Source organism: Pieris napi, chromosome 4, assembly GCF_905475465.1.
Source record: "Pieris napi chromosome 4, ilPieNapi1.2, whole genome shotgun sequence".
NCBI lineage: Eukaryota > Metazoa > Arthropoda > Insecta > Lepidoptera > Pieridae > Pieris > Pieris napi.
In genome coordinates, this window is record NC_062237.1 from 11969467 (window position 1) to 11993300 (window position 23834).

General features: G+C 33.2%; 1 protein-coding gene across 1 annotated transcript in view; it reads left to right on the plus strand.

Annotated features, from left to right (window-relative positions):
• Nucleotides 1-2139: 2139 nt before the first annotated feature.
• The window catches only part of LOC125048756 (retinal guanylyl cyclase 1), a 39499-nt gene continuing 17804 nt past the window's right edge, over nt 2140-23834 (plus strand). Inside the window, exons 1-6 of the mRNA XM_047647617.1 lie at nt 2140-2214; nt 4683-4879; nt 8450-8547; nt 9548-9682; nt 17030-17152; nt 22190-22303. Coding sequence (XP_047503573.1) covers nt 2211-2214; nt 4683-4879; nt 8450-8547; nt 9548-9682; nt 17030-17152; nt 22190-22303 — 671 coding nt within the window. The 5' untranslated portion in view covers nt 2140-2210. The remainder of the gene's footprint in view (nt 2215-4682; nt 4880-8449; nt 8548-9547; nt 9683-17029; nt 17153-22189; nt 22304-23834) is intronic.

Consider the following 23834-nt stretch of genomic DNA (forward strand, 5'->3'; position numbering starts at 1 on the left):
AGTCACCACAAGTAGCACCCGTTCACGAGTATGACGCATGGCCAGCCATCGGCCCCCTCGCCGTATTTTAGGGAGAGAGACGACAAGTATACAGTATTTACAGTTTTCTTAACCAAGTAATAAACAAAGTAATAATACAATTATTAAACAGAAAATCAAAACAAATTTAATTAGAATTGAACCACTCCCAAGGGAACAAAATCATAGTTGGAGGAAAGATTAATATATTCTTGCAGTTTATAACAACATAATATACAATTTAAAGGGCAGAAATCATAATATTTAAAAAAATATATTTTTTCTTGTCAGAACGGAACATATTAGTGATCGATCAGCTATCAGCCCTGCGATTCTGTAACTCACTTCACGAACTCACACAGCGGTTTTCGCATCGGCGGTCTCTCTCAAATCAGTCGTGAAGCAGTCATTTTATGATTTGGCATTCTGAAAAGGTATAGGTAAGGTAAAAGATAGCTTGTACTTTATTGTTTATCAGAATGCCAAATCATAAAATGACTGCTTCACGACTGATTTGAGAGAGACCGCCGATGCGAAAACCGCTGTGTGAGTTCGTGAAGTGAGTTACAGAATCGCAGGGCTGTGGTAATTTAAATATTTGCATCTAAAACATACCAACTTCCTGACATTGTCTTTCTTCATCGTATCACATGGATAGACCCCTGGTATATATTTATGACATTCGAAAACACAACCTCACGGTGGGAGTCCACTCCAAACGAATACTGCTAAGAAATATTATACGGATACCTCTAACAAAAATAACCTTTATTGTATCCATATCGACGTAAAACTCAAATACACTTAAGTACTAATGGGTATAATTGTATTAGTTTTATTTGGTATAGAATCCCCATAGAACAATGAGGAAGTTTAATCCGGAAACGGGAACTACGCTAATCGTCACTTTTGTTTATCAAAGTCGCAAATTGCCAAGTGAATGTTCCTCTAATGACCTTGCTGACCTACTTCAACTCTACACGTTCTGGAGTAAATTTTATATGCTGTGTCCTAAAAATATGTAACAGTAAACATATAACATACTGTAACAGTAACTATATAACATACGCTATATGTGAAAACAAATTGTCTGTGTTTTTTACGTCTTAGCACAACACATAAAGAATAATTAGAAGCTTAATCTTCTCGGTATTTTGACAGTACCAAGTTTATATATCCTAGAAGCAGTGATGACTGAAAAAAAGCATTGACAAAAACGTGTGGCACTCGGGAACTACCGCGGTAAAGCTATTGCATAGCATTTTTTATCAACTTATGCAGTTATACTCGTAATTATAATAATTTTTTTTATTTACGCAGTTTTTGTTTTTCTTTGATATTAATTCAAGTTTTTTCTTTGATATTATTTCAATCTACCACTCTACCAGACTAAAACGCCTATATAGTCTGTCCCACTCTAACGCGTATTTGCTGCACCTTTAATACGTCATCGTGTGTTAGGTTTTTTCGTTACGCAATTTCTTGATTCGGTCGCCGCGCTCAAAGCCCGCGATAAAATCTATGCAATAGCTGAATATTCAAAACATTTAAAGAAACTTACCTGTATCTATCGAGGGGTCCAACACGGCTGTGGGTGCCTGCATGTTGCACCACGATGTATTTAAAAAATTGTTTACGCTATGGCTATAAAACTGTATAACCACTTTCCTAGAAGTTATAGGTCACTGCTGTGTAATCCTTTCAAGGGGAAAGTGATTAAATTTTAAAGACAAGCTGCCTTTATAGCGTGGGAGGGTGTTTAGACATTAAGTTTTGACAAGTTTTGAAAATAAATAACTTAACTGCTCATATTATTATTATGACATTATGATATAATGAATCTTAATACTTTCTTTGCAAATACACGATTATTATTTATTCCTTTAATCCGCCGCATCTCTTTAACCTCGACTTGAAAGCACATACATATTTTTTGTAAATAAACCAAAATATAACAAAATCATCAAAACAACTCGCGCATTTTTACTATTACTTCCACCTATATTACTCCAGGTCTTGGAGTCCAGATAGCCCCTGTCTGAATTAATTCTATGAGTCAACTCAACAAGTGCATTTTCCACGTGGGGAAAACATTTTCACTCACATCCCTTACCAGTAGCTTTGCAACCCTCGCGAGGGGTGCACGCTTTATAAATTTTATCGTGTAATTATCTTGTTACTGAAGAACTAATATGGGTGAGTAATTTACAGTTTATTATTATTATATAGGTATATAAATTATTCTGATACGAGATTTTTTTTTAGTTTGGTCACCAAAAGTATCTAAAGTGGCGTTTATTTTAATCTAACTTAATGTAAACAGTTGTAGTGTAATAGACAATCTAAATTTTAACTCCTGTTATACATAATTTTAAAATATCTATACGTAATTTAATATTAATCAGATTTTTTTGTTTTGTTGAATGTTTGGTTGACCGCTATAAACTCAGGACTAGATTGAGTTGAAGTTTGTATAGGATAGTCCAATTATTGAAGCTGGCTACATTAAGATATCCCACCGAATTACTGGGATGAAACCTCGTTGTTGTATTGGTTATACCAAGCATTATAGTAAACTAAACTATTTCAAATAGTTAGCATCCCATTTATCAATATAACAACGTCCGAAACCTAAATGCACGCTCAAATATATGAGGGATTCAATATCCGTCATTTTTGCTTGTATTTAGATTTCAATTCAATTATTCTTTGTATATGTACAAAATTAGCTAAATTTTATAACATTTAACTAATTTTGGTAATCTATATATAGGTTTCTATTAATAAATGTTTGTTATAAATATACATAAAACTAAGGGATTACAATTCTAAATTATTCCTTAGTAAGGCTACATTGATATCCAAAAAAATATGTAAAAATATAACTGCCTCGTTCATAAAATCAAAACTAAATCTATTTTTACTTAAGTACTTCTTCGTATTTTATTCATTAATGTAGAGTACATCTTCCAGTGTAGAGTTTTTACGGCTACTATAATAATAATGGTTATAACAATAACAGTAAAAGCATCGCAAGGTATATGATAGAGTAAATGTAATCAAAGATATATTACAAACTCAAAGGTAAACGCCCGTTTTTAATTCGTTAATTACGCTGTCAATCCGAGTTTATTAAGCAATTTAAAGGTTATTCAAATTATCAAATAAATAATAAGAGTATTTCTTAAAAATACTTAAGAGTTAATTTGAATCTTGATTTTTATTATTTAAAATATGTTTAAAATGTTGTCCTAGCTTTTCCTAACTAAACACCGTTAGATTGTATTCTATCTCGCGAGATTGTATGTAGACACAAAAATACACATTTAGAGGAAAAGAAAATAATGTAGTACAACACAGTATTACACTCAAAAAACGTCATTATAGTCCATAACACTTTATAATAATGTAGCTTGTTTTGGTGAGATGATTTTTGTAATAGCTTCATAATTCCAGAGATTACTTCCCAACAAACTTTGTAATTTATAAATTCTACCAGCTGTGTATACTTGTTAATACTTGTTAGTTATGAATTTATTACCACGAGAATTTTTACCATCTTTGTGGCAGGACATTGACTTGTTTGTGGTATGAAAGTTAGAGACGGAGATCGAGAGACCAGTTTCCGATACGCCGATGTGCTTCGGCCTTACAGGCATCGGGCCTTACAAAATTTCAGCCGCAAACAGTAGTTTTTTTTAATCCTTTCCAACACTTATCAAACTATTTTCGCGCCCAATGGTGTTTGGCCTTATAATATCAAGAGTACGCAATGTGCTGGGCGGCACGAGGCCGAAAGGGTTTGATGGAACATATTATGAATTAGGAAAATAGATCATATACCCAAGAAAAGAGAGAATTCCGTGATAGTAATACCTAGTACCACGAGAGCCCCCATTTTCTACCATTGGGGCAGGCCATTGACTTTTGTAATTTATAAATTACAAGTGGTATGAAAGAAGCCAATGTGATTCCCGACCACATAGAAGATGCCTTACAAAATTTCAGGCATAAGGGTCCACAAACAGGAATGTTATATTTTGAATTTTTTCAAAGTATTCTGTCACTTGTTTTTTCTGGTATTAGTACCGTATAGTTAATATGATCCAAACGAGACCACCGTAAGATTATATCAGTAAATCTGTGCTACCTTGTAAATCAACATCTCAGATAATAATCATTCTTTTACTATATAGATATAAAATTTACATAAAATTGAAAAACTGCCTACGTCAACGAATATATATTATTTAAAATAGTGTAATTAATTTAGATTTCAAACAGTAATTGTTTTATGCCCTTATTTGTTTTATAAAAGCAAAAAAAAATATTTCTTAAGATATCACCATTTTAAACTTTTAGTTTAGTTAGAATCTGTAGCGATACATGTTTATGCAGCATCTTTTAATTCAAATAGAGTACAAATATAATATCGATATGTAACTTGTAACAATATAATTTTCTAGACTTCACAATTTTAACGCCTGGCAAAAAAAATTACATATAATTTTTGCCAGGCGTCATTTTTTTCCTTATATTCGTATCAGATTAAAAGCGTCTTCAGTTAGCCCATTTTGGGGCATAAGGGAAGTAAAGCAGACTATTCTTCCATCTGAATAAGTTTAATAATTCAAATTTCGGCCTTAAAAAGTCATTTGTTCCAGACTCTTCGGTAGTCAAGAGCGAAGAGAGTCTGCAATGTAGACCCAAGTTTCGAGCCTGGTGTCAAACCCGACGCTGTCAACTCTGGCGTCTTCTCCTACTGCCTTTCATACCAATTCTGGCCCTGATCGTTCAGACAACACTATCGCTCAAGAACAGTCTCACTAATGGATTGGAGGTTGCTGATGTTGAAGAACAGGTATGCAACTAAATATGTAGCAACTTCAATCAGCAGGCGACCGAAGTCTGAATCAATCGAATTAAATTCAAATGAACACTTACAATATACAATTGATTTCAGATAAAGCGGGCGATCGTGACGTGGAATTAAATAAATTAATTAATTAAATGGAAATTTAAATTATTAATCACAAAGATTAAACCAAAACGTAATTTTTGATCTATTTCAATATACAAGATAATAAAATAAGATTTGTCTATAAAGATAAATTAAACACGAAATAAAATAGAAAATATATAAAGAAAATATTGCCTTAACAGATGCCGGTCATGAGAAGTTATTCCTCCCGACAAATTTCGTTCGTTTCCCCCGAATTTTTATTGTTATCTCAGAACAGAATAAAGGAAAAGGCTAAATGTAATTAAAGATAAGTTTCTGAGTTTATAGTCAAATCTTTGTCGGGATTCTACGTCAGGCTTCTTGGAAAAAATATAAACTAATTAACGATGCTATACAAAAAAACTTGTGTGTTACACGCATTGGAAGTTATACTTCTTTGGCGTAATAATTTTCTTCGAGCACTTTAGAGGGACGTTTCCCTCTTCGAATTGCATTTTTCTTGTCCATTTTAATGGTCACTTCAGATAGAAACGATATAATATATACTAATCATAATATTTTACTAAACACTATGTTTTTATCACATTGGAAAGGGTTACCTCGTATAGAAATTATTTTAGTTTAAATAAACACGACTCTGAAATCAACTACGCCATTACAGACACTGCAATTTGTCGATAAAACTGGATAAGGGCAAACTGGCGACCCAGACTGTTTTACCGACTTTTAAACAGATATTCAGGGTGTCGGTTTTTTGTGACGGTGCGCGCACGCGTCGTAAAAATTTACTCTCATCATTTTTCCCTAACGCGCCTAAAGAAGTATAACTTCAACAAGGGACTTTACTAAATACCAAAATGTTTGACTGGATCAGTACTCTATCATCGAGAGTTGAGAGACGGTATTTTTTTTAAATTCACCTTTTTTAGGCTCAAGAGAAGTAAATAACCTTTTAAAAATTATTACAAAAAGATTTTCCTTTTAAAAATTGTAATGACGTGATCTAAAATTGTTTTTGCGTAGAAAATTTATTCACGTCAGCTTCTGTTGTACTGACAGTTTAACACGAAGAATAAATTATAGTCGGAAGACAGGATTAGTGATTTTTTTATTTTGTAGTCTATTATTATAACTATGAATAGACGTTATTTAAATTACGTATGAAAACAAATACATCTAAACGAAACTAAGTACCTGAAAATAGGGTCTACGTTTCACAATTTTTTATTATAATGTGGTGTACATAATACAACATAATGTCAGATTTGTTACATACATAATACATACATAATGTAACAAATCTGACATATTAATTGATACAGGGAGTAAACCATGACAGGCTTCAAAACCAGAACATAAAAACTTTTTTTTCTACTAAGTATTTATTACATTCCTTTTCCTTCTTTTTTTGCGACTGAGGCGCAAACTAGCTGCTGTGGTCTTTGGCAGAATGACCAGCGCTGTGGAACATTCTGCTCCTCAGCATAATGCTGAGCCAGGGCCAATTACAACAACAGCACACACGCATTACACACCTGAAAGGAACCGAATGGGAAAATGGATTTTTTTTAATAGTTTTTGATCTCTCATTTAATTTTTCTTAGATTTTTTTTATTTTGTGTGTTTGTGTGTGTGTGTGTTTTTGTTAGTACTAAGTGTCTATATGTCTAAAAACAACTCAAAGCTAAAATTCCTATAATTACGTAGCACAAAAATTACTCGAACGAAAATCCTTTAATCTATGTTTTTAAATGAAGCTACAATGTCACGTCGTCGTCACGTGTCTATGGCCGAGAGGTTCATGAAAATTTATAACATCAATACTATTTCCATTGAACTTTTCTTGATTAGAAACTTTTAATTTCACCCTTGATTGCTCAGCAATATATTGCTCGGAATTTATATTGCAAGATTCTTTGATATCTCTGATCACTAAAATGAGTCACAATATTATACGTGATTTTTGCGTTTATATTGCTCTATTAGTTCACTGCTCTCGTACCTTAGTGGTTTACGAACATAAATTATAACCATTGAGGTCCTGATTTCGACTTTTGCGACCATCAATCCGAAATAACTACAACTAAACAGCTACTACGAGCCCCGATGCAAAATAGTTCGTCTAGTATGGAAAGAAGTGCAAAGCGTAAAATATAGTAAGTAAATATTGGTAAAATATTTAAGAACGTTTAATAAAAAGTAAACCACAATTTAAGGAACATTTTAAAGTTTATTTTAACATAACTGAAGTTCTTTCATGACTTTACATAAAAAAGGGTGCGTGTACCTACTTATGTACGCGCGTAAGAAGTTATACTTCTTTGTCATTATTAAAAATAGTTTTTAATTGCATGCAAATAATTAATTACAAATAAATAATCAAAGACTGGAAAAGGAGTCAATAAAGTGCAGTTTACATTTGAAAATTAAATAAATAAATATATTTTATTATTATTCTCTTACATTTAGTGTAACATAAATTCTATTATTATTCGAATGTTTTTTAAATTATGTCCAATCTTCCGTGGGCAACTTCATTCTGTTAATTTTGTGTCACGGTGTGCGCGCATCGTAAAATTTCACTCTCATCAATTTTTCATAACGCGCCTAAAGAAGTATAACTTCAAAAAAATTAAAAATTCCTAAAAAACATAACGCAAAATAGTTCGTCTACCACTTAATTGTGTCGCCTTTGCGCTCAATGGCAGCTTTAATGTGAAAAGGCATGGTTGCAACCAACACTGCACACTCTTGCGTAATTGACTCCCAGACAGCCAAGAGTTTAGTCTTTAAGTCGCTCTTCGATCTTGATGGATTTTTACGGATAACTTTTTTGTCATCTTCTTTACTTCTTAGAACTTCATTGTCCTGCACGTATTGTTTGTATTCGTTTTTTTAACGTACTTTCACCCGGGTGTTCACACGAGTCTTCACACAGTTGTCACAGAAAGCGAGAACGAGACAGAGCTATACTATGTGCCAGTTTAAACCGAATACGTTAAAGTTCATTCGATTTGCTTGACAAGTCCTTTGATTATTCGTTTAAACGTATAAACGGTGTGCGATATTTTGCAGTACAAACGCCATGTGAATGGGTCTATGTACACAGTACAATACAGGTGCCACTATTTATTCGTTAAGACGTATACTGCAAAAAAACGTGCAGGACAATGCCGTGTGAACTTGGCCATAGGGTTTCGATCGGCGACATGTCCGGGCTTTTAGATGGCCATTCGATTATAGGGATGCCCGTACTGCCTTGCAATTTGATGACAGATTGTGATTGTCTTAATACGCGTTATGGGACTTTTAATAGCAATAATAACAAACCCATAAACCAGTCCCAGATGTCCCAAACCCCTCCTGCCCCACGCTGGAGGAAATTGGGACTTAGGGTAACAATAATTATTATTTATGTTGACGACTCATATTTATGTTAATATTATTAAAATGTTTTACTGTGTACAGGTTAGCCGAGCAACTGAGTTGGGAAAGTTGGTCACGAGATTGCAGCAAGAGAGATCTGAAGTTGCGTTCTTCATCTTCACCAATGGAAGTACATTAAGGTGAGAGTCATTTAAGTACATCAGTGGCCAGTGAAAAGAAGGGTGAAAATGTGAAACAAATTATGCTTTTCATTGAAATTGGTCTACGGCGTCATGCAATCACAGCTATACTATCAATGTTTTCCTTTGACTAAACATAAACAAACGAAGCGCAATTTATTCTTAGTTCTTTGGGTAAAATAATCTATGACTTTTAAGGCTGTCTGAGGGCCAGTTGTAGCGCCACTGGTTTTTTTATAGAATAGGGCAAACGAGTCTTCGAGACGCCCCAAAAGCTTTGTCATCCCAGGACCTGGACACCCCCGTTTTTGTATATAATTATTTTTAAGACAGCAAAAGTTAAAAGTCAAAAAGTCAAAAGTCAAATCATTTCTTTCAATTAGACCACCTTAAATGGCACCTTTGAACGTCAAATAAAATATAAAAATGATTCTAGTTGCCCCTTCCAAAAAATAGTTTCGTGTGGAGAAGAATGGGCAAGAAACTCCACACTTACTCTTTTAAAATAGGTTTACAATATTTTGTTTACATGAGTTAAATAATTATATGTGAAGACAATGTACTCTTAGAATAAAACTACTATACTAATAAAGTTAGTATACATGTTTCTCGCATATTTACAAATATCGAAACCGTAGAATATTATACATTAAAGAGTAATAAAAATAATATAAAAAAATACAATAAAACAGTGTGTGAGATAAAATAAAATAATTACATTTTGTAGTATTTTAAATTTACAAATATAACAAAAATATGTAATAGCAAAATATATAATATATAATAGCAAAAAATCAGCAACCAATTTGATTTTGTCCAGCTTTCTATTTATTTATATCTTAATTTATATTCTACTCTTTTTCTGTAATTGTGAGATTGCACCATGAGAGAAAAGACCTAAGGATATATTAAATATCATTAATTTTACAAAACAATTCTAAGGTCCAATTTTTTTTCGTTCACATTCGACAAAGTGAAATAGATTATTTTTTTTGTACAGATCGAACCTTACACAGCGTTTTGAGGCGACAGACAACGCGCTCCTACAAATGGGCGACTTACCACCTCTTATGTTCAAGAACAGACTGAAACCGATAGATGGCGCAGCATTTTTACAGGAATTGTCGGAACTAAGGTAAGTTATTTAGTTTAGGTTAAAAAGGATAATATCGATTCGTAATTTTTGGATTTAATTTAATCGAGAGTTTAATCGTCAAAATTGTTATATTTAAATTTAGATTATTGCAAGAAAGAAATAACTAATTTTAAGGAAAGGAAACATTAGGAAAACGTCTGTCGGATTTGACTGACTGTGTATATTATATATATATATAATATACACAGTCTTACGACGACATCGAAAGGACTACTTATATTTGGCCTTAAAAAAACGTTGTCGCCGTAAACGGATTTGACTATATATATATACTAGCGGACCCGACAGACGTTTCCCTACATGATATTTCAAGCGATTAGGAAAACAAAGTATGAAAATACCGACTGCAGCGCCATCTGCCGGGATGATTTAATGAATCTAAACCATGCCAACCAAAATAATCATTCAAATGTGTCTAGCCGTTTAAAAGGAGTTCAGTGACACACACACTTACAGTAGAATTATATATATGTAAGCTATCCTATCTTTTAAGTTAGATCAAACTGCACACGGTGTACAAATTTGATTGAAATAGGTAAAGTAGTTTAGGAGTCCATAGGGAACCAACAACGTGACGCGTAATTTATATATATTAAGATATACATAGTAAATTGTCATTGTCAAGTCCTTATTTTAAGTAAGCCAACGCCTCAACTTGATTGGATAATATAAAATCCAGGTGTCAGAGATCAATTCCACTTAATACAAATCCAACTATTAGTTACAATCACGGAAAACACAAACAAAGTGCCGTAGAAATAAGCTCATTTATAGACCTCTGAGGTTTTAAAACGCAATATTGGTCACAATACTAAGGTGTATTGATTAGAAATGTTTATTGAGGTAGTATTTTGTAAAGACCTCTATGGCTTAGTGGTTGACACACATGATGTATAAAAGGCAGTCTATTGGTCCCTAAAATGGTTTCAACCAGAGATTTGTATCACCTTGACGTCCGTCGTTCCACAACTGAGCGTTTCTTAAGGCAGTTTTTGCCGCATATCACCGCTATGTGGAACCAGCTGCCCACTGAAGTATTTCCTAACCAATTTGGCTTACAAACATACAAAAATCTCTAATAATGTAAATCATACTCGACACACACAAAAAATACATCAAAATCTCTCCAGCCGTTTTGGAGTTTAATTACGAGCACATGCACAGAAGATTAAATATCAACCAGCTGTTTATTTGCCGTATAGATAAATAAGCTAGATACCGACTGCTGCGCCATCTGCCGGGCTGATTTGTGAATCTAAACAAACCAGGGCACCACCAAAACGCATAAAAAAATTCATTCAAATCGGTCCAGCCATTTAGGAGAAATTTAGTGGCATACATACGTACGGTAGAATTATATATACATATATATATTTATAAAGATATGTCATGGCAAAAACGGCCTGAAACTTCGCGTTATAGCAGTGCTTTTAAAATCTAATCAGTTATACAATGATAATTGACGCTGAAAATAGTATAAAGCACAAAATGGCACTACGCACTGAAATAATCTTATTACAAGTTAACACGTTCACTGCGGCAAGTAAAATAATATTTTTTCATCAGGTGCGGCGGCGGGCCAAAATGCGCCCCCAATGATATTTCCGCCGGTGCGTGGCAGGTCTTTCTAGACCCAACAGCACTAGGATAGATTAAATTGCTATAACTTTGTGGAAACATAATGTATACATTTTTTTTGATATTGTTAGAATGACCTTGAACCCAACCTCCTTAGGTTTGATTCGCCCCGGGATTTGGCAAACAGGAAATGAGAAATAAAGCAGGAAAAGCGGCAGGCCGATATCGACCTGAACCGCACTAGAATATATTTTTAGTAGTGATGGGACAGAGAAATATCGAAAATAAAACAGAATTATCGTAAACTCAACTCAAACTCAAACTCAAAATATCTTTATTCAAGTGGGTAACCAAGTACACTTTTGAATCGTCAAGTTAAATTAATCGTAAATTATATTTACTACTAAAGGAACTGAAAAATGTATTTATTTACTTATGTATGCCTGTCTTGGAAACAGAAATGCTTTTTATTTTTCTTAGTGGAAAATATTTCTTCACTGCTGTCACTATCAGTGTCAATAACTGCAAGGCGAATTACTCTATTTTCCAAAATTTGTATTTTTCTTGTATTGCTTGCCATCGTTGATAATATCGAACGCTATGTTAGATCAGTTAGATAGCACAACACTAACTGGTCGGGCACGCGCTCTGTGCGGTATCGGGTCGCCAGCTGCCTGTTGGGTGGGCGGGCTGAAATAGGCCCACTGCCGCACTCAGCGGATGCAAAGCAGCGTCAGTGCGTGGTAGGTCGATAAAAGCCTGCCGTTATGTTTTGGGAAAACCTACAATTTTGACCGCAAGATGAAATATATATTTGTCACTGTCGAATTTTTACAAACACCTGAGATAATCGTTACGCACCAGCGACAGGGACATAGATTTCTTCGTCCGCACCAGCGGAAATACCGCGGCAGGCTGATATCGGCTTGTTACGCAGTGAACGTGTTAATATTATAAACAATTAAATATTATATATATGTTATAATAATAATATTTTATATATGTACACAACCATTACTACTTTTAACATTTACAAGTTTATTAATAGAGTTAAAATTCAATCTTACTCATTACAAATAAACTCAGATACAGTAAACTTAATAAAGATCGAGCGATAGAAACTTTGTCGCGACATAGACTGATCACCGCGCGGGAAAAATTTTGATCAATTTTAAATCGTATTAATTTTCCATTAGCACCTGTGGACTTATGTATTATATTAAAATAAGCTCTGGCTTATTATATATTACAGTCTATCCGGAATCCTCGATACCGAAAATCCGGGTTCTATATTATAGGAATCGTCAGTTAATAGAAATCCTATAAATATAGTTAGTATTGTATAGTAGCTCTTTGAGTGTATTGAAAAACGAGTTAATAAAAATTTCCGTGAAAAATGGTCCCAAAAGTAATTAAACAAACTCGTTGACAAGTTTCAAATAGTTAGTACATGAATAATTCCCTTAATTTACATTGCTGTGTGTTCAAAAGAATATATTTATTGAATTCTCTTTTAGATATTAATCGAGACAAAGCCTTTTGATCTAGTCCTACGTATTTCTTTATAATGTTTGGGGTATAATAAATAAAATGTAATTTTGCGATGCGGCTGAAAAAGTTAAAGCCTGCAAATACAGGAGTCTAGGCTCCGAATATGATTTTTTCCCATTCGGTGTAGATTTTCGAATCAATTTGACTTAAGGAAAAGAACCAATTCTTAAAATTCCGGCAACGTACACCCAAGCCCTTTGGAATTGGAATGTCAATAGGCGGCAGTATCACTTAACATCAGGTGAGATACAAAAACATCACTGCTTATATAAAGGACACTTTTATCTTAACTAAGTTATTATGGTTGACATTATATACAAGAATATCGAAGTAAAAATACAAAAGAACGTGCAGTATTTTATTGAGAACACGGCATTTGCTCATAAAACCTTCATTATAGGTTTTATTGGATATTTATAGGAGAAATCGTAAAAATATCTGTAGCTAAAACCTGTAATGGGCCGCGCCTTGAGAATAATTTACTTTTTTAATTGAACTAGATTTCAATTAATTCGGATAAACATTGTTCTTTTAAATGTTCTAAGTTGATTGAAAATTATAAATATTTATATAGATCCAAAAGAACAAATATTTTTCAAACAATTATTCTGTATTATAAGATTACCATGAAATAAAAATGTATTATTTGTTGGTCAGTTCTATGCTTATCTGAGCTAGCTATTTAATTTGTGTAATTATTTTGTGTACAGCTTATATTTGTTTATTTACAGAAATACATATCTTATAAAATATATATACAGACTATCCAAATACGATAATCTCGAGAAAAAATAACATAAATAAAATCTAATAAAGTATTTTATTTTATTTATTTTTATTTATTCACAATTCATTACATTAAAAAAAACAAATAACATAAAAATACAACTTATACGGGGTGCAACGGGCGGCCTTATCGATAACAAGCGATCTCTTCCAAGCACTAAGTAAGGGAAATAACTAAAAAAAATACGATGAGTAAAGTGCAAGAACCAAATCTTATAGAAAAAATTATAGAAACTTAATCTACAGTATTACAAAAAAAAAAACAAACTAAAAAGCTAATCTCACGGATTTTGAATGGCAATACAAAAGAAAAACAAGAATTACACAAGTCACGTAGTTCAGGATAGGATGCGGTTAAAAAATGTAAAGTATATAATGTTGAACACATAATTTACTCAATATCGCTATGTATGTATGTATCGGAAATAAAAAAGAAACACCAACTGAGAGTAAATTACATGTAACACTAGAAATACTAACTAACACTATACTAGATTTAAAAAAAATTATATTAATAAATATTTAAAAGCTAATCTTAGGGTTCAGTCATAATTGATATATAAGTATCTAATTACGAGGCAGAAGAGAAACGAAAAGAATATTCTCAAAAAAAAATGATTCTTAAATTAATTTGAACACAGCTCGTCTGATATCTCGAGGTAAGGAGAATGAGTCATTAAATAAAAAGAAAAGAAACTGGTGACTCAATGTATGCTATTAAATTAGTTGTACTCATCACAAATGTATGTCGGCCACTTAGCGGTTAGCAATTTAGGATATTTTTACTTTTTATTTGATCGGATAAAATTATAGGACATTTTATTTTGTCATAAAAAGGTTTGCCACAAGCATTCTCAAAAGTAAAAGTAAAAACACGGGCTCCCAATTAAGAAGTTCAGTCGTAATTACAAGTTGTTAAAAACACAAATGAGCAGTGTTGGTCTAGTGGCTTTATCGTGTGACCATCATCCCTGAGGTCGTAGGCTCGATCCCCGGCTCTGCACCATATAAATTTTATTTTATGCGTCGCATTTAACATTCGCTCGATGAAAGTAATCATCGTGAGGAAACCGGCATGCTTTGGACCTAACCAGTCGATGACGTGTATCAGGCGCAGGAGGCTGCCCACCTAGTTGTCCATTAGATTGCCAAATGATCCTGAAACAGATATAAAAATATCCCAGACCTTAAAAGGTTGTAGCGCCAATGAAAAAAATCCAAATACAAAAATTTTTATATTCCTCTACGAATCGGAATCATGGACGATTCGTCCGCAAGACGGGATAAAAATTGATTCACTAAAGATCTCCTGTTAGAGAAAGATGCTTCGCATACTATGGACCGCTAAAAGAACTAAACAATAAAACTTGGATCAACTCAGAGTACATACTAGATTCTCAACAATATGCTATAGAAGATTTCTTATTTATTGTGATCGTTCTGTCGCGAACCAGAAAACTAGGAAAAGATGGTTGTCATTGGCAAGGTGAAAGGCCAAGGGACAGATCCCCCACTCGTTGGTGTGACATGGTGACGATTCTCATGGGTATCCCCATAACAGCTGCGCTAATGGAAGCTATAGACCGAACAAAGTGGAGAGATATCACTAGCAGGGTATCGTAAGTTATGGAAATCTCTTATATACGCAGTAGAAACTTAATAAAATTCAATATAATTCGATAATTATCAACTCATCAATAAGATTTTTGTCACTAATTATTAAAAATATATATACGAGTAATACTTAATGTACGCACCCAATGCATGAAGTATTTATACGTAATAACAACTAATTCGTTTAATAAAATAAATATCATGTGGTGTAAAAATATTTATTTGTTTTTGTAATTACGAGTATTGTATTTGTATCTAAGTAAATAAATTTATGCATGCATTCAGCATGCTTTAGACACACAACATCAACAGTGTGTCTCAGGTATCTATTTTATGATTTGTTTCTTTAATATGATCACTTATAAAAGATACATAAATGTGAGGTCCAGCCCTAAAACAAGAGTTTTCCTCGCTTTCTCAAACGTATAGTATAATGTACGTAGTAATACCAAGAATTCGTTTGACAAGTTTGTTTTAAAAAACAGTTTAACCTTTTTAATTACGTCCAAAGGTTATTAAAACACCATCAGAAAATTTCCCGAGTTTGTTAACCTCGTTAGTAATTTAACCTATGATCACAGGTGACACACCCAAGCTTTCAATTTATATTGGAACCCTGTATGACATAGATGAACTTTGTTGAGGTTTAAAATTAACCTAAAGTTTAACGCCAAATAACGTGAATGTTCTGTCATGTTAACTTATTTCCAAATTGATATAAAAAAGGAATGTCGCAAAACTAAAGGAATTGTTTTTGAATCCTGTTTTATATATCTATGTAAGCCCTAATAGTTAGATAAAGAGATTACATTCGCCAACCCTGCCCATGAGCGGCAGATATAATGTAATGCCTGTTTGCCCTTTGTTCTATTAAAAATCATTTCCAGAGGTAATACAAAAACATTGAACATAGATACACATAACTAACGAAACACACACAGAAACACTAAATAATATTTTTTTTAAGGAATAAGGTACATTTTAAGTGTGTAATGTGTGTGTGTTTTGTGGTTGTAACTGGCCCTGGCTCAGCATTATGCTGAGGAGCAGACGTATTCCACAGCGCTAGTCATTCTACCATTCTGAACATTACAGTACTATTTTAAGAACAAGCCAGGAATAAATTTATTTGACACAGTTACAAAGATAAAAAAAAATTGAAACCAAATTAGTTTTAAGTTACTTAGCACACTGATTTTCAGTTCATACTAAAACTTTCTTTTACCATAAATATACATAAATCTAATCGAACGACCAGTAACTTTCCATGCGGCTTGATCCGTTGGCGCTGCGTAGAGATGTGGGGTCTATATGCATCTTCTACCGCATTTACCATGGAGAGTGGTCAGAGGAGTTGTTCAGACCTGCAGCTGAGTTTCATTATTTCATACGTCAAGGCAGAATACAAAATACCATCCGTATCACCTCGACGTCCGTCGTTCCACAACTGAGCGTTTCTCTCAAGGCAGTTTTTGCCGCGCACCACCACTATGTGGAACTAGCTGCCCACTGAAGTGTTTCCAAACCTATTCGACTTAGGGTCCTGCAAGAAAAGAGCGTACAAATTCTTAAAAGGCCGGTAACGCACTTGCGAGTCTTCTGGCAATGTAAGCGTCCATGGGCGGCGGTGTCACTTAACATCAGGTATAGATAGGTTATGATATAGGGTCCAAGTTTATAAAAAATAACCATCTGGTAAGCCCCTTTTCTTGAAACGTACTGTTTATAACCATACATTCGATACCATGCTAATTGGCCTCTTAAGAATAATTTTATACAGACAAATATTTGTTTCAGAGCGAGCATAAACCCCAGCACCCCTATGTCGGAAGTGGTGGAGTGGTACACAAGTGCCAATGCAGTATTTTTAGCACATCTAACAAAGGAGATTAAGGATACCGATAGTAGCACAATTTGGAGGTACCAATCTAATATAGAAAATTCTCGTGTCACAATGTTCGTCCCCTTACTCCTCCGAAACGGCTCGACCGATTCTTATGAAATTTTTTATGCATATTTAATAAGTTTGAGAATCGGCTACTATCTATTTTTCAAACCCCTACGTGATAAGGGGAAAAAAATTAGATTTTTTTTTGGTTTTTATGATACAGCATTCAAAAATACATACAACCCCTAATTTTCACCCTTCTACGATCAACCCCTATTTTTATTATTGTAGATAGTTATTTTTATTGAACTAAAAAAATGTTTCCTCAATATAATATATATAGATACATATCCAAACAAACGTTTGCCGGGTCAAAGCATAAATTTTCATTTGTTAAACTTATTCTAAAATTTACATTTGGGAGTGATAAACAAAACAGAACTCAAGCATATACGTTTCAATTGATTGTGATCTATGTGATTGGACCTTGAACAATTACTAATATCAAAAAGCTATCATAAAAAAATTTAAACGAAGAACTTCACGATAAAGTTTAATTTAAACTCGAATATGCATTGTTAGAATAGTGAGTAGAGTATTATAAAAACAGCCTTCCGCGCATTGAATGCTTTATTTCCAATGCTTGAATGCTTTTGATTAGAATACCTGTAGTAGGCGATAAATGAAAAACGCAAAAAATTCGATCTTGACAATGCGACCGCAAAGTTGGTAATATAATCTAAGACCGCATTTGCTAAAATTGTCCTGTTTTAATAATCAGACACGTAACCTAATGTTACGCCTAAAAGGCCGGCAACGCACTCGCGAGCCCTCTGGCATTGAGAGTATCCATGGGCGGTATAGCTTAACATCAGGTGAGCCTCCAGCCCGTTTGCCCCCTGTTCTATAAAAAAAAATATTCTGACATTGTGGTCCCTTATTCATTCCCAGTCAATCAGCAGAATCTTCCAAATTCTGTCTGCAAAAACCAACCTAGGAGTTCAGGCACCTCTCTTTCGTATTCTTCGCGAATATAACAGAATAAACACTACTTATCCAGAGCTTGATATTCGGTAGTGGGCTGATCAATTAAAAAAACAGCATTGTTAAGTGCCTATCTGATACCTTATCCACTGTTTCAGTAGAAATTTTCGGCTTAACAACAAGCAAAAAAGTAGCTAGAAAAATCTAAAATTGGAAGTGTATTTTAGAAAATGTCCAAACGTAATACAATAAAATTGTGTTTTAGTTATAAAATTCACCAACAGATGGCGCTGTGCGTTTCTGCATCTCGCTAAGGTTATGTCGTGGCTTGTGTAAGGTTTAATATATTTTATGAATAAATTATTGTCTTCGTCCTGGAAACGTGGATTTTTGTTCACATAAAGTACATAAAGTGTAGATATAGCATTATACATCAACAGACACGCCAACCGCAGAAAATATTTCCACTCATTCATATTTGAACATTTCCAAACAGGAAACTGCTATTTCAAGAAATTTCGGGAATTGGACATTTAAATGGTTATCATGCCCAAAAACCACATCCGAGTTAGTCAGTATATTTAATTATTATTTTATATAATAGCTTATCACACTTGTGGCAATTCTCAGAGAAATGACCTGAGCACGTTTTAGTATCGATTACCTTGTTCATTGAAATAGTTTTCCAATAAACGCTTGTGAAACTTTAATCATTCCAACATGGTCCTTGTTCCTTGCCTTTTAATAATATTCTTATTTATATTTACGCTGTGATGAGCTCAGTGCTTTATTTAAGTGTCTTATTAAAGCATTTTTATAAATAGTAAAGTAGGTATTCATTCATCTTACGGTTTTTTTCAACCCGCATAACTTGAGTTTACATTATACCAAACAAAACACAAACGCTTAGGGCGTTCTTCAAAAACTCTACGCCTTAATCAAATTATGAGGCTTTTAGTTACCACTTAATAAAAAAAATCAGTAGCTTCAAGCTATTTAGGTCTGGGCCTCAGATTTCTGTATATGTTTCATGACCATTGGCCATTCTAATACGCAAGTAGGTGCCATCAGCCAGTGCCTGACACACGCCGTCAAATTTTTGGGTCTAAGACAACCTGTTACTACTAGCTGCCCCCGCGAACTTCGTTTCTCCTTAATGTGATTTTACTTAGCCTACCTTTTTAGTACATACCAACATGGAACATTTTGCTATGCTACCCTAAAGACTGTTCGGTTTTCCGGAATGAAAATTTTAGGAGAAGAAGAAAAACGGAAGAACCTCAGAATTTAAACCAACAGTTTTTAATTAACAAACAAAAATAAGTCCTGATCGTAGAGAGGTGAAAATTGAAGGGTTGTATGTATTTTTGTATGATGTATCATAATCAAATGAAACACTCAATAAACAACTATAAATAGTATGTATAACGCAAGAACTCATCAGCTCCAATCTAGTGGATATTATGAGGAAGATACTGGATGTAGATATTTTCGAATTTTAAGAAGAATTAGTAAAAAAAGGCTATTTTCATATAAAAACCAAAATAAATCATAACTCTGCAGGGGTTGACCTTAAAGACCTCCCGTAGAATTTTTTTTTGCCGCTGATGACCTCATCTATCCCCTATTTGCGTTTGATGCACGACTTTTTGGCCACCCTGTATAATACTATTATAATAATAATTCGTGGATAGTTAGATAACTTAAATAATATGTGAAAAGTTGCATTATTTCATGATGACAATATATCGGAGACTACTAATATCGTTAAGGGTTGACGATCTGATAACGACATATACAACCTTGTCATATTTTATATATAGATATCCAAATGGTTAAGTATTTAGGTTAATTAATGTCGATAGTGCAACCCTTGATTATTATAATTAAGTGCAAATAGGTCGCATGCAATGAGTCGTGTTGACATTCTTGTCATTAGTGTCATGTTACTTTTGATTGATGTTTCCATTAGTTTATTGACAGTGAGACTTCGATTATCGCAGCTTAGAATTAGCTTTAGTTATTATCGATATAGTGAGCAGTGTTCCTAGTGGCTTCAGCCTGCGACTCTCATACCTGAGGTCGTAGGTTCGATCCCCGGCTGTGCACCAACACTTTCTTTCTATGTACGCATTTAACATTTACTCGAACGGTGAAAGGAAACATCGTGAGGAAACCGACAATTCTTAGACCTAAAAGTCAACGACGTGTGTCAGGCACTGGAGGCTGATCAGCTACTTGCCTATTACATTTAAAAATGATCATGAAACAGATTCAGAAATCTGAGACCAAAACCTAAAGAGGTTGTAGCGCTACTGATTTTTTTTATATTTTATTATCGATATAACGAAAATCCAAATATAATGAATCTTTTAACAAAGTTTCATGCGAATTAAATTATCAATTATTTCAAAATACCTAAGCTATCGCACAGTTAATTATTCCTCATAAAATAAGGATTTGGTGAATCATTTTCATTGAGTCATTACTTTTCGCTAGTACTCGTATAGATGAGAAATGTCACACAGATTGGTTAAATTAATTTTTTTATGAGCAAACCAATAAAATTGATGAATACGTGGGAATGACTCAAACGCGTAACTACGAGTAGGTATAGTGACTCTATCATATATTGTACGTCATAGACCATAGTATATATAAAAACGGACACTTATTGGCTATATTTTTGAAGTCAAACTTCTTTATCGGCGTTGGAAGAAAAAAATCCCTCACATTTTTCGGTTACGCGTTACATTTTTCCGTTACGCGCATCTTTTTCTTGTCCCTACCACGGTTGACTCGAAGAGATTCAAAGCCATTAATAACAAAAATTTATAATAACGATAACAATGATTATATTACAATTAATGAAATTCTGTTATAACCTTAGTAGTAATAAGGTAAAAATTAAATAATTGTATTATTTGTATTTATGTCTATGATAATTTTGCCTTTTGTTAAACTTTATCTAATTTAACTTTATTTAACCAATTTCTGTAAAGTTGCATATAGTAGATCATTTTTCGAAAAATAAGGTCATAAAGAAGTTTCACTTCTTACAAGTGTACACTAGTACACGCACATATTTCTTTATAAATAAAGCGTACAGCGTCTGTCCAAAAAGAATTACATGGTTTTACAAAACTTTTGTAGCGACACAAACAATCACTGCGTTAAAACTTGATACAACTTCTAATAGACCGGGAGAAAGTGACACAAAATATTGGGTCATTTGTACCAGTATGACGGTTCTTCAGGGGTCTTATTACGCAATGTAAAAAAAGAAAAATTATGGTAATAGCGGCTGGTAGGTACTGGTAGGCGTCGAACTCGTCGGATTAATTACGAGTATCAAATGATTTGTTCCACAAAAAATCTAGTATTTTCCGATAGTCCATAAAAAAATAAGAGGCGGTAGTGTCATGCCAGGCGTACGCGCACAACGTTTAATCCAATAGTGCTAGAAGAATAAATTGTTTTAAAAAAATATATGCACAATTCACGTGGTAGAAGTGAAACCTTCAAAAATTTTGGTTTCAAGATGAGATGAATGTAATTTTTAGTTTTTCAATTATTAATTTTGATAAGAACTACAATGATATAATTTTTTTTTAATTAAATATTTTACAATTAAATTTAAAGTCTATACACTGTATAATGCTTCCTATCTCTTTTTCTCCATCGGTAAATCTTATTATGTGTCTATTTATGTGTCGGTCTCTGTTTACTACCCCTTTTTCGCTTCATCGACTTTCAAATCACAACGATGCTAAGAAGGTTTCATTTCAAACTCGTATTAATTCATTGTTTAATTATTTTTATTATTATTACTATGTAAATTATTAATATTGTTAATACTCTATATATGTGTGTTATAAATATTTGTATGACAATACTATTGTGTTACACTAGAACTGTTTATTAGCATAAATATTTGAGAGTTATGCTAATGTGAAAATAATTTCCTTTAAAAAAATGCAAATAACCAATCCGACACCAATATTAAAATATTATTTTCTTCTAAGCATTAACTGTGCAATTTTCTGAATCCCTTCAGTTAAGGCTAATAATAGCGTTGTTTATAGATACTTAGTGGGCTTCAAGAACCTCCTTCGAAGTATAGAGTGCAAGGGCATAGGATCAGTTCTTGGGATTAACTACTTCGCACGTGGCTATCTTCAGGGCAGAGCTCATGAGAGGTAAGATATCTTATGGTAATTAGCTTTTTATTCAATATTTTATTTGTTAAAACTACAGTACACATATGAAATTTACTATTACATAGATATTAGATATTAATAGTTTAATTTACGTTTTGATACTACAGTTAATTCTACTATTAGAAGTACCATTTAATAGTTGTCGTTATATAAAAAAAATATTGGTTGTTTGTAAAGTAGTTTTACGATCGAGATGTTTACGTGATAACGTCTTATTGGTGATATAAGTTTTTGGGAAGTAAGGAATTAATGAAGATAACAATTTTTTCAAATTTTAAATTACATCTATCGTTTTATTCACACTTTTGATGATAAATTTCGGGTGTAAAATGACAAGTTTACTTATTCGACTATGATATACATTTTTCTTCATACATTCACGGAATGACTGGCAGCGCTCGAGATGAGACGGGAGATCGGTCCGTCTCTCTCTCGTTATTCCTGCGATCGCGCTCGTGAGGTTTTGGTGTGACACAAGTTTCTGAACATGTCACCCGACTAAAACGATTTTAAAGACGTTATCACGTCAAAAATCTATACTTTTTTGTATGGAACACTAAAGCACTCACTCAGCTTATACTGTCAAAAACGAAACTCACGTAAATAAAATTTATTTATTTAGGCAGACAAACATTTCTATTCCTATTGTGTTAGTTACAATATTGTATTAAATATGCAATTGATGAATTTCATTGACAACATCACATGACCGCAACAAAACCACTCATACACAGAATTTAAATATAGTCTTCCTGCTAGTACAGCCAGAATGCTGGGGTTCCCACGATCACAGGGTTGAGAATTATGAAATATTAGGCATAGCTATTGCGATTAGAAGTTACAGACTTCCGGCGCAGGTATTGTGTGGGCGCCATTTTGAAAAACATCAAACTATTCCCATTATGAAGCTTTCATATCAAGTAGACGCTTTGGCATGTTGATTGCGCATTTCAGTTTTCATGTACGAAAGTAAAAATATAACTTTTCTTTATAAACACGTGAACAATATTTTTTCTTCGGTTTTTTATATCTGTGTATAATGTGTAATGTAAACGGGTATTTTAATTATACACTCGTATAGTATAATAAACTCGTATTATAACAAATATATAATAGTATCAATCGCTTATACTGGGAATAAATAAGGCGCAACTGCGTTTCTCTGTGAATACAAAAGATTTATTTACAAAAGAAATATATATTAATTTACATTTAATAAAAAATATATATTTTCAAATTATTCACTCACCTGTGAATACAAAAGAATAAACATTTAAAGCCTATATTCTAGGTTTTATAAAGTAAAATAATATAATGAAAAAATTTAAATATCTTAAGGCCGATTTACATTATCTTAGTGTTTAGGAGAGTGCTTTAGTACAACTTGAAAGGCAAGTTCTTTAGCGTAGCGTTTACTAAAGCAAGTAGCGTTTACATGTTTCAACTAAAGTACTATCCTAAAGCACTCTCCTAAACACTAAGATAATGTAAATCGGCCCTTACATATATT